Source organism: Sminthopsis crassicaudata, chromosome 4 (assembly GCF_048593235.1).
Source record: "Sminthopsis crassicaudata isolate SCR6 chromosome 4, ASM4859323v1, whole genome shotgun sequence".
NCBI classification, from domain to species: Eukaryota; Metazoa; Chordata; class Mammalia; order Dasyuromorphia; family Dasyuridae; genus Sminthopsis; species Sminthopsis crassicaudata.
Genome location: NC_133620.1, coordinates 426,342,040 through 426,354,349, shown reverse-complemented (window position 1 = coordinate 426,354,349; position 12,310 = coordinate 426,342,040). Strand labels below are relative to the sequence as shown.

Sequence of the window (12,310 nt, the reverse complement as noted above, 5' to 3'; positions counted from 1 at the left end):
GGGGTTAAGTGACTTGCCCAGGGTCACACAGCTAGGTAGTGTGAAGTGTCTGAGACCACATTTGAACTCGGGTCCTCCTGAATTCAAGGCTAGTGCTCTATCACTGCGCCACCTAGCTGCCCCCCCTATTAATATTCTCTTCGAACAAACATATTGTCATTGGAAGTATGCAGCAGATTGTTACCATGAACACTTGTGGACAAGGGATAGCCTAAGATATGTAATCTAGGAAATCTATGTGTTAACTAGGAAAAAGGAAGTGGGCTAATGAGAGGAATAATAGGTAGGCAGCCCAGATGTTGCAGTAATACCCATGTAGTACCAGAAGACCTAGATAAAGGCCTTCTAAGATTAATAGAAGGATATATGATAATAATCATACAGGATAGGAAGGAATGGATAGGTATAGTCTGCATGGATAGAAGGGAATATAAAAAAGGATGATATATATTTGTCAAAAGTATTTGCTGCTAATTAATAGAAGATGGATTGGTCACATAGAAAAAATGAGGGATAACAGTGAAAGAATATTCCTCTGATACTCTTCTGTTGTTGGAAGAAAGTGAGATTAAGCCTCTGGCACATTGTGTGGACTTCTTGCTAATGAACTTTTAGAAGAACATGTATGAGAGTCACAGAGGTTGGACAGGTGTGGGTGGGTTGCATTCTTCATAAAAAAAAACTCTCCTGAATTGATGAGATTACTCATGCATTAAAGCATTTGAGTATTTATTTGAGTTTTGGATAAAAATTGTTAGAATTTGCTGGTGCTGGTTCTGAACAGTAGAGGATATGGTTACATCAACAATTCTTCCAAGTCCACTATAGCTTGAAAATCGTCATGGAGAAAATATTGTATTTGTCTGCATTTCTCTCATTAAATCCTGATGTCAGAGAATTGTCTGTAATTCCTTAAGTGGTTGTTAGTTTGCTTTCAAATGGTTCCAAGTTCTTTGAGTCCTGGATTGAATATACAGTGAATGTTCTCTTTCTATACCTATAGCTCAGAAAGGAAAGGCTTATGTATGAAATCCTTTTAAAGTTGGGGAAATAACGGCCACAGGTAGACAGATAAGAGAAAGAGCTCTGTTCCATTACACAAACATTTATTAAGGGCTTAATGTGTGTCAGACACTGTATTAGGACCTAGGAATCCCAAAACCAAAGGACAAAGTCTTTGCCTTCAAGCATCTCGGCTTTCACTTGCACACAGTTAACCCATACAAAGACAATACAATATAACTTCTGGGTGGAGAATATTAACAACTAGAAAAATCAGGAAAAGCTTTCTGTAGGAAGTATCTCTTGAACTGAATCCTGAAGAGAGAAAGGTGTTTCAAGAGGAGGAATGAATGAGAAAATCCTAGAAAATAAAAATGGGTCTAGAGTAATCAGCTGTTTTCCACCTAGATGGATTACTAATGCTAATTAATTTAATGCTAATTACTGCTCCTAATTTTGTTTGTAAATTATACCACAAGTTTTAAGCATGCTCTTATTGTTATATAAAAAATGGAATGAGTAATGTCTTTTGATTCATGTTGTAAATTGGATTTAAGGGAGGCAGAGTTATATAAAGTTGACCACCTCACTCTCTCTTCCAGTGTCATCACAGTCCAGTGGTAGGACAGAGTCAAGACAACTGGTGTTGACTTGACATGAAGTGGATGACTTTGGTATCTTCAATGTCTAACCAAACTCTAAGCACTCCACAACATTTGCTTCTCTGCCTTCATGGCCATTGGAACAAATTTTTCTCATCTTCCCATTCCACCAGAGGAAGTCTTCACATGCTTGGGGTAGATTTCCCCTAATTCACTGTTGGGTTTGAGACCCCTTAGTTACCTTTAGCCCTTTATAGATCTGCTTTCCGCTTTTGGTGTCTACCTGATTCACCTAACTCTCACCTGTATATCTAAGAAGCAGCCACACTCTGGTAAACTATTTTGGCAGACATGCTAAGCCAGGTTGATTATTATTATTATTTCAGCATTGATACTGATGGGACCATGACAGTGGACTGGAATGAATGGAGAGATTACTTTTTATTTAATCCAGCTAGAAACGTTGAAGAAATTATACGATTTTGGAAACGTTCTACTGTAAGTGTGGTTTGTATTTTACTTCATGTTTATTTTATACTATTAGTCAAAGGTATAGATATCACATGAGGAAATCCTAAGAAACTTGGTAGATCAACCCCTTATGTAGGAAATTTTAGACTATGGAAGTCAAACTGATGGGGTTGGGAACCTGGGCAGGACATATGGTTGCCAATTATTCCTCCTGCTTCCTAAACAAGAATTTTTGATCTTTTTGCATCATAGACTCCATTTAGCAGTCTGGTGAAGCCTATGGACCCTTTTTCACTATGTTTTTTAATTATTTAAATTGAACAAGATTTCAAAGAAAAAAATAATTAAATTGAAATACAGTTATTAGGGGCAGCTAGGTGGCGCAATGGATAGAGCACCAGCCTTGAATTCAGGAGGACCGGAGTTCAAATCTGGTCTCAGACACTTAACACTTCCTACCTGTATGACCCTGGGCAAGTCACTTAACCCCAGCCTCAGGAAAAAAAAAAAAAAAAAAAAAAAAAAAAAAAAAAAAAAAAAAGAAAGAAAAGAAAAGAAAAGAAATACAGTAATTAAACTATTAAAAAAATCAGGGATCCTAAGTTAAGAATATATACAGGGCTGATATTCTTTCAGAGAGTCCTGTGTTAAAATTGTATCTTCCAGTGGTTCCCTTGAATAGCTTCAAGGATGAATATGGGCAATTAGGTAGCATAGTGGATGGCGCACCAATCTGAGTTCAAATCCACCTTCATACACTTATTAGCTGTGTGACTCTAGGCAACTCACTTAACCCAGTTTTCCTAAATTTTTCATCTGAGAAGGGAATGGCAAACCACTCCAGTATCTTTGCCAGGAAAACCTCAAATGGGGTCACAAAGAATCAGATGTGACTGAAAGTTGAGTAACTGAGGCAAGATTGCAGAGAGAAATTTGGGAGTTGTGTATTAACTATTCTAAAGATCAAAGCAGTATAATTTACAAAATATATCATAAAGTAATCAAAAATCTCAGTTTTCATTTGTTCACAAATAAGTAAATGCTTAACACATACAAAGACAATGCAAAGTAATTTCAGGATGTAGAGTAGTAGCAACTAGAAAAATCAGAAAAAGCCCCCTGTATAGGAGCTAGCTCTGGAACTGAGCCCTAAAGGGAGCAAATTGTTCAAAGAGAAGAAAGGAGTGAGAAATTGCTAGAAAATGGAAATGGTTTTAGGGTAATGAGCTTTATTAGTTGTCACAAATATGGTCATATGCGCAATATCAGGAGAAGCCATCACTATGCTCCTGTCAAGGTTTTTGATCCATGTTACCTCTCTTATGCAAGGTGGGAGAAAGTTAATCTACCTAGGAAGAAAATGGAACTTTTTTGTAGAGGAGGGTAGTTTATAATTGAAACCAATCTCAATTCTATGTGAATTGACATTGCATTAATTTATACTCATATCTTTGTTCTCTTCCACTTGATAGTGTACTTATTTCTGCAAATTTTATCTCATTTCCCAACTAGATTGAAAGCTTCTTGAGGATGGGGATTGTATTTTATTTAATTTTATATTCCCAACTCCTAGTACAATGCCTTGTATCATAATAGGCAGCTGTATGGAAATCGTTTCTTGTTATGATTCCCATGACTATCTGCCAGTAGAATAGTAAATAAGTGTGAGAGTAGCCAGTGTAAGGTAACAATAAATAGGAAAATAGGAACTAAGAGTTTAAGGAAGAACAGAGAAGACACTTGCCAAAACTGTTTACTAAATTAAGACTACATCCAGATTCTGTGTGTTAAATTAAGAAAAAGCCCCAATAAAAAGCCTGTGCAGAAAAACCAGATAAATATTATACTAATAAGGCAAGTCTAAGATTGTATGGTATGGTATGCACCCTCACTGGATCCTTAAGCATGGGATTGCAATAGGATCTGAACATAGACCATCTGACTTTTGTACGCTTCCCCCATTGTATCATGCTGCCTTTTTTGACACGATCTATTTCTAATTTAAATATTAAATAACTTCATTTTCATTTAGGGGATCGACATAGGGGATGCTTTAACTATTCCTGATGAGTTCACAGAAGAAGAAAGAAAATCTGGGGTGTGGTGGAGGAGGCTGTTGTCAGGTGGAATAGCTGGTGCAGTCTCTAGATCCTGCACAGCACCATTTGATCGTCTGAAAATCATTATGCAGGTAGGTGGTTGCATGGTTTACCTGTCTGTGTTTCCAAGTAATATGACAAAGGCTTGGTACTGTTTAAAAGAAGTATTTCTAATCCAAGTAGTACTTTTGATATGTGAATTTAATTTTATTAGGGAAGTACAATTTAGTATTGATTTAAATACAATTTAATATTAATTTAGACTTCTCAATGGTTCTTAATGTATGATCCTTGGGCTATGTAAATTAAGCATTTTATTAGAAATTATGGTAGGGTCCATAAGAACAAGACTTTTATGGCTTAGAGACTGATTGAACTTTCATGTTGTTTGATGTAGTGAATCTGTCACATTATGCAGACACCCTTTCCTCCATCCATACAGACCACAGACTCTCCATGTCTTATCTATCTCAGATGTTTTGAATCTTGTTCTTGTTTTTTTCACAGATCTCCCATAGTGATTTACCAAACTTGTTATTTTGTGTTCTGTGAGGAACTAATGTGTTCTCAGAGTCTGTCAGAATTTATGGCTATTCAAGGGGATTTTCTTTGCAAAGATACTGGCATGTGTAAGATTAATTTAGGTTTGGAATTTGCATTTTAATAAGCACAGTCTTAAAGAGGGTGGGTACAAGTTTTTTTGCTGCTTAGAATCTCGTTTTAATTAGACATAAGGGAAGAGGAAACTCAAAGCATCAAAGTAACACACAATTATCAAACACAGTGGCCATTATAACAAACAAACAACATACAATATACATCATCACCACTCTGAGGAAGCACCAACATCTGAATTCTTTGACTGAGAGGACCCATGGTCACAGCTACTCAGAGTTCAAATGGGAGCCATTGATAGGCAAGTTTGTACAAGACTTCCCAGCCCAAATCTTCCAAGACCTTTTCCATAAAGGGGTTTTTATGGGCTGAGAAGAAGACACTATACTAAATATTTTCATTTGATATGTGACTCTTGAGATGTAGCAACCTCTCAGGTACAGGATGCTCCATCACAAGAGGCTCACCAAGGAGAATATTTGTTCATTCCTTAGGGGGATTATGTTTACTCCAGAAATTGGCCAGGTTTCTGGGATAAACGTAGGCCTGCCATAAAGGATATTAATTAATTAATGCACTAGAACAGTGGCCTTTCAACTTTGTGCTTTCCTGGAATTCCATCATTTAGCTGCAAGTATGTTCTCATGTTCTCAGCAAAAAATTACATAAAAAGCATGGCTTAGACTTCCTTAAGATTCCTACTCATCAGGATTCCTTACAGCATAGTTTGCCATTTTCTTATCCTGGTCATTTTACAATTGAATAACTGAGGCAAACAGGGTAAATTGGCTTGCCCAGGGTCACATGTCTGAGTCCAGATTTGATTTTAAATCTTCCTGACTCCAAGCCCAGCATGCTATCTACTAAGCCACCTAGTAGTTGCTTTATGAATTTTTTCTTCTTTTTAAAAAAATAACAATAGCATTTTATTTTTCAAAATACATGCAAAGATAGTTTTCAACATTTACCCTTGCAAAATATTGTGTTCCAATTCTTTTCTCCCTCCCTTTCCCATTTCTCCCCTCTCCCCTCAAAAGTTTGTGATCCAGTAAATAGTATATAGGTTAAACATGTGCAATTCTTTTAAACATATTTCCACATTTATCATGTTGCACAAGAAAAATCAAATTAAAATGCTCCATAAATTTATGACTAGTCTACTTCATTTTTTGATCAAATGTTTTCTTGATATCATTTATACTACTTCTTTAATAGAAGTTAGTCAATGAGGAAAATGAGAGAGGTTGTATTTTAAAATAGGCCTCTGAAGAACTTTTCAGCTTTCCATCTATGATAATATGCTTAGGTCCATGATGATTTTTTTCAATTACCTTTGGATTAGCTGTCAACTTTCTTCTAAAAATTCTGGAGAACTTTTTCCTAGTCACCAGTTTATAACATCAGTGTTTGTAATCTTTAGTTTGTTTTTTTTTCTTTAAAGTTTTATATTCTTAACATCCCCCCCAAAAAATTTCCTTGCACAAAGTAGAATATAAAAGGGGATTTCTATGAAGCTGTAGATCTCAATAACATACCACTTATTTTGAAAAGTATATAATAAATTCAATGTATTACTTTTAAAATTGGCCTGCTATAATTTTTTTCTGAGCTTCTTTCTATTCTCTTTTATACATTAAAAAGTTTTCAAAAGATGTAACAAATGAGCAGTTAAAATTTTTATTTTTAAAAATATGTCTTTTTCTTCACCTTGAGTTTATCACCTTTCTGTCAGGAGCTGAATAAAATACTTTTATTATTGGGCCTCTGGTTGGTTATTATGTTAATCAGAGTTCTTAAGCTTGTCAATCTTGCTTATTTTTACAATTTTGTTACTGCATAAATGTTCTTTTGGTCTTCTTACATTATTCTAAATCAGTTTGTATAAGCCTTCTAAGATTTCTTTGAAATCATCCCTAATAATTTTTTAAAACACAATATTATTTCTTTACATTTTATATGATACTTTGTTCAGCTATTCCCCAATGATGTGTAGCATTTAGTTTTATTTATTTTCCTTTTTTCCTTTTTGTCTTCCCTCTTCAGAATCAGGGAATTTGTTTGCCTGTGACCAGATTATTAATTATTATTTTAATTAATAATAATAATTATTATTAATAATACCTCTTTGAAATTATTCTCCCTCTTAACTACCCCTGTCCTTATTCCTAACTATTTCTCTGTTGAGTTTGATATTTTTGTACACCAAATGTTTTGTGTGTTTATGGATTGTGTTTAGCCATCAAGAGACAAGATTCATCGCATACTTGTTGCCATTCCTACCTTTTCCATGTTTGTATACTCTTTTCTTCATGCAATCCAAATATGAGAAATAGCAAAATTAATCCCCTTCTTTTTCCTCCCCATACTAGTATGTATGTATGTGTATTTATATATATGCATATATATATATATACATTTTAAATTTTTTCTTCTATTTCCCCCCTTTTAAAAGTCTTGGAACAAAATGAATCTACCTTTAGATTCTCTGTTTTTCCTTTTTAACTATCTCAACTTGAGTCTTCTTTCCATTATAACATTATTATTATTATATACTCCCTTCCGATTGCTCAAATCAATTTCTATTTCTACGTGTTTCTTAACTTTTATGCTTATTTCCAAAGTTCCAAGTCAGATTTGATCTTTTCATCAGAAATGCATAAGTCCTTTATTCCATTAAGAGTCCATTCTTCCCATCTCTCTCCCCACTCCCCGTAAGATTATATCTAACTTTGTAGGGTAAGTTATTTTTGGTTATAGTCTACATCTTTTGTCCTTATCATTTTTCAAGATCTCTATTCTTTTGTAGTATTAACTAACAAGTTGTCTGTGATCTTGAATCTGTTTCCTTGGTATTTAAACTGTTTCTTTTTGGCTATGTGTGTTATATTTGTTGATGTGAAAGCTATGGATTTTGGCCATCATATTCCTGATCTGTTTCTTTTGAGATTCCTTTCAGGTGGCAATTATAATATTCTTTCTTTTTTTCACTTTGTTTTCTGCTTATAATAGATCAGCACACTTTTCCCTAATGAGTATTGGGAATATAGTGTCCAGGCTTTTTAAAATGATGATTTTCAGAGTTGTTTTTTTTTTTTGCATTTAATAGCATTTTTTTTCCTAGTTACATGTAAAGATAGTTTTCAACATTCATTTTGTAAGATTTTGAGTTCTAAATTTTTCTCCCTCCTTCCCTTCATTCTTTCCTCCTGAAGATAGCAAGCAATCTAATATACATGTACAATCATGTTACATATATTTTCATATTTGTCTTGTGAAAGAAGAAAGTTGTGAAAGAAAAAAAGGAAAAAAAAACCATGAGAAAGAATAATAAAGAATTTTTTAAAAAGTGAAAATAGTTTGCTTTAACCTGCATTCAAACTCCATAATTCTTTATCTAGATGTAGATGACATTTTCCATCACAAGTCTTTTGGAATTGTCTTGGATCAGTGTCATAGTTGATTATCACATAATGTTTCTGTTAGCATGTACAATGTTCTCCTGGTTCTGCTCGCTTCACTCAGCTCAGTATGTGTAAATCTTTTTAAGGTTTTCTGAAATCTGCTTGCTCATCATTTCTTATACTATAATAATATTCCACTGCATTCATATACCACAGCTTAGTATATTCCCCAATTGATAGGCATCATTTCATTTTTCAATTCTTTGCACAAAAAGGAGCTGCTCTAAATATTTTTGTACATGCAGATTCTTTTCCCTTTTTTATAGTCTCTTTGGGATACAAACCTCGCAGTAGTATTGCTGAATCAAATAGTACGTCCAGTTTTATAGTCCTTTGGACATAATTCCAAATAGCTCTCCGGAATGGTTGGACCAATTCACAACTCTAGCAATAGTACATTAGTTTCTAATTTTGTTAATATTTATCATTTTCATTTTCTTTTTCTGTCATATTAGCCAATCTGATAAATTTGAGGTTGAACCTCAGATTTATTTTAATTTTTATTTCTTTAATCAATAATTACTCATCAATAGTGATTTAGAGCATTTTTTCAAATAACTCTAGATAGCTTTAGTTTTTTCATCTGAAAACTGCCTATTCATATCCTTTGATCATTTACCAAATAAGAAGAGTCCAGAGATTCTTAAATTATCATTCCTTGATCTATTTTCCAAATCAGATATTTTTGAAAGTAGGTTGGTTCCTTGTGTGATTTTTCTATATTTTTTCTATCTTTTGATTTTATTCTAAAATTTCTTGTCTCATGGTATTATTGATTTCTGCTTGGTCTATTCTAATTTTCAGAGAGTGCATTAACTGTATTAGGCTTACCATTTTCTCTTCTAAGCTATTTATTCTCCTCTCAGTTCTTTCCTTCAAAGATTTTATTTGATGCTGAATAAGTAATTTCCCTTCTCTAATTAGAAGGCTAGATTTTGGAGTTATACTACCAAGGAAATTAAAATCCCTCTCTTCTACACATGAGGTTGGAGTTTAGAAATATTGTCCTTGAATTTCCCTTTTGGGTAACTACATGTTTGTTTCTGCCTTATGCTTGCCCTGATAATGGGATCTTGGGCTATGAATGTCCATTCTATAGAAGTTAACTTTTGGGTCATTTGGATAAGCATATGTGTGATACTTTCTCCAGGTGCATCTACCAGTTCTAATGGAGAGGATAGAGAGAAATTCCCTCTCTTACTCTATTCTACTCTACTCCACTATGAAAGACAGATTCCAAAAGAAAGACAAAAGGACAAATAAGACAAAAAGGACTAAATGTAGTATATTGTTTTCTTTGATAGATTAGTAAAAGGTAATTTCTCCAACTAGAATTCATCCTTCTGAGTTCCAGGGAGCTGTTCATAATGGGAGAGTCTCAATCATTGAAAAACAATCAGGAATTGCTCACATCTTCTCATCAGTGTGTATACTCAGTATCCTACCATTTGAGCAGAGAAAATATGTTGAAATTAATCAGAATGTGGGGATACTACTTTCTCAACATTACTCCCCTCATGTTATAAAGCTACACATAAAAGAGTTCTATTAATGCTAGATTAAGAAATATATGTGTAGGAAAATCAACTTTTCTTTAGGAAATAGAGGGATTTCTTTAGGAAAGGAAGAATAATTTTATAGTCCTATATCTCAGTATAAGAATACTGTATTCCTTATTTATTTATTTAATTATAGTTTTTATTTACCAGATAATTGCATGGCTAATTTTACAGCATTGATAATAGCCAAATCTTTTTTTCCCAATTTTCCCCTCCTTCCTCACCCCCCCAAGATGACAGGTTGACCAATACATATTAAATATATTAAAGTATAAATTAAATACAATATATGTATACATGTACAAACGTTGTTTTTCAGTACAAAAAGCATCAGACTTTGAAATAGTATATAATTATAAAAATGCAGGCAGACAAAAATAGAGCGATTGGGAATTCTATGTAGTGATTCATAGTCATCTCTCAGAGTTCTTTTGCTGAGTGTAGCTGGTTCAGTTCATTACTGCCCTATTGGAATTGATTTGGTTCATCTCATTGTTGAAGATGGCCATGTTCATCAGAATTGATCATCATATAATATTGGTGTTGAAGTATATAATGATCTCTTGGTCCTGCTCATTTCACTCAGCATCAGTTCATGTAACTCTCTCCAGGCCTTTCTGAAATCATCCTATTGTTTATTTCTTACAGAACAATAATATTCCATAACATTCATACACCACAATTTATTCAGCCATTCTCCAATTGATGGGCATCCACGTAGTTTCCAGTTTCTGGCCACTGCAAAGAGGGCTACCACAAATATTCTTGCACATACAGGTCCAATTCCCTTCTTTAAAATCTCTTTGGCATATAAGCCCAGTAGTAACGCTGCTGGATCAAAGGGTATGAACAGTTTGATAACTTTTTGAGCATAGTTCCAAATTGCTCTCCAGAATGGCTGGATGTATTCACAATTCTACCAACAATGTATTAATTAATGTCCCTGTTTTCCCACATCTATCTTTCCCTGTCATTCTAGCCAATCTGACAGGTATGTAGTGGTATCTCAGAATTGTCTTAATTTGCATTTCTCTGATTAATAATGACTTGGAGCATCTTTTCATGTGGCTAGAAATAGTTTCAATTTCTTCATTTGAGAATTGTCTGTTCATATCCTTTGACCATTTATCAATTGGAGACTGGCTTGATTTCTAATTAGTCAATTCTCTATATATTTTGGAAATGAGGCCTTTATCAGAACCTTTGAGTGTAAAAATGTTTTCCCAGTTTATTGTTTCCTTCTAATCTTGTTTGCTTTAGTTTTGTTTGTACAAAAACTTTTCAATTTGATATAATCAAAGTTTTCTATTTTGTGATCAATAATGATCTCTAGTTCTTCTTTGGACATATATTCCTTCCTCTTCCACAGGTCTGAGAGGTAAACTATCCTATGTTCCTCTAATTTATTTATAATCTCATTCTTTATGCCTAGGCCATGAACCCATTTTGACCTGATTTTGGTGTACGATGTTAAGTATGGATCAATGCCTAGTTTCTGCCATATTAATTTCCAATTTCCCCAGCAATTTTTGCCAAACATTGAGTTCTTATCCCAAAAGCTGGGGTCCTTGAATTTGTCAAACACTAGATTATTAAAATTATTGATTATTTTGTCCTTTGAACCTAACCTTTTCCACTCATCAACTAGTCTATTTCTTAGCCAATACCAAATGGTTTTGGTAACTGCTGCTTTATAATATAATTTTAGATTTGGAGCAGCTGCCACCTTCATTTGATTTTTTTCCCTTTAATTCCCTTGAAATTCTTGACCTTTTGTTTTTCCATATGAACTTTGTTGTTATTTTTATAGGTCATTAAAATAGTTTTTTGGGAGTCTAATTGGTATAGAGTTAAATAAATAGATTAGTTTAGGTGGTATTGTCATCTTTATTATATTTGCTCACCCTATCCAAGAGCATTTAATATTTTTCCAGTTGGTTATATCAGACTTAATTTTTGTGGAAAGTGTTTTATAGTTTTGCTCATATAGTTTCTGATTTTCCCTTGGCAGATAGATTCCTAAATATTTTATACTATTGGTAGTTACTTTAAATGGAATTTCTCTTTGTAACTCTAACTGTTGGATTTTGTTAGTGACATATAAGAATGCTGATGATTTATGTGGGTTTATTTCGTATCCTGCAACTTTGCTAAAGGTGTGGATTATTTCTAATAGTTTTTTAGTAGAATCTTTGAGATTCTTTAAGTATACCATCATTGTATTCCTTATTTAGCTATCCAAAACTATTTCAATTAGAGATTTTTCTAGGAACAATAAACTTAAAAGAAAACAGATTCATTTTTTGAAGGTCTTCCAACCTATCCTGATCTGGAGAGAGGTTTCCTTCAGTCAGACTCTAACAGAGTTTGACTCAGAGACTTGGTTTCGTGTGGTTTTTAAGGAAACTGGGAGAGCTTGAGCAGCTTACTGACTTCAACTCTGCCATCTTGGTTCCACCCCGGAACTTCTTTGGTAAAGAGAAGAGGCAGAAATAGGGAAG

At 33.8% G+C, this 12,310-nt stretch overlaps 1 protein-coding gene across 1 annotated transcript in view; it reads left to right on the top strand.

Moving 5' to 3' along the window:
- The window catches only part of LOC141539720 (mitochondrial adenyl nucleotide antiporter SLC25A24-like), a 46,216-nt gene that overhangs the window by 18,497 nt on the left and 15,409 nt on the right, over positions 1-12,310 (top strand). The window contains exons 4-5 of the mRNA XM_074262847.1: positions 1,991-2,102; positions 4,108-4,266. Coding sequence (XP_074118948.1) covers positions 1,991-2,102; positions 4,108-4,266 — 271 coding nt within the window. The remainder of the gene's footprint in view (positions 1-1,990; positions 2,103-4,107; positions 4,267-12,310) is intronic.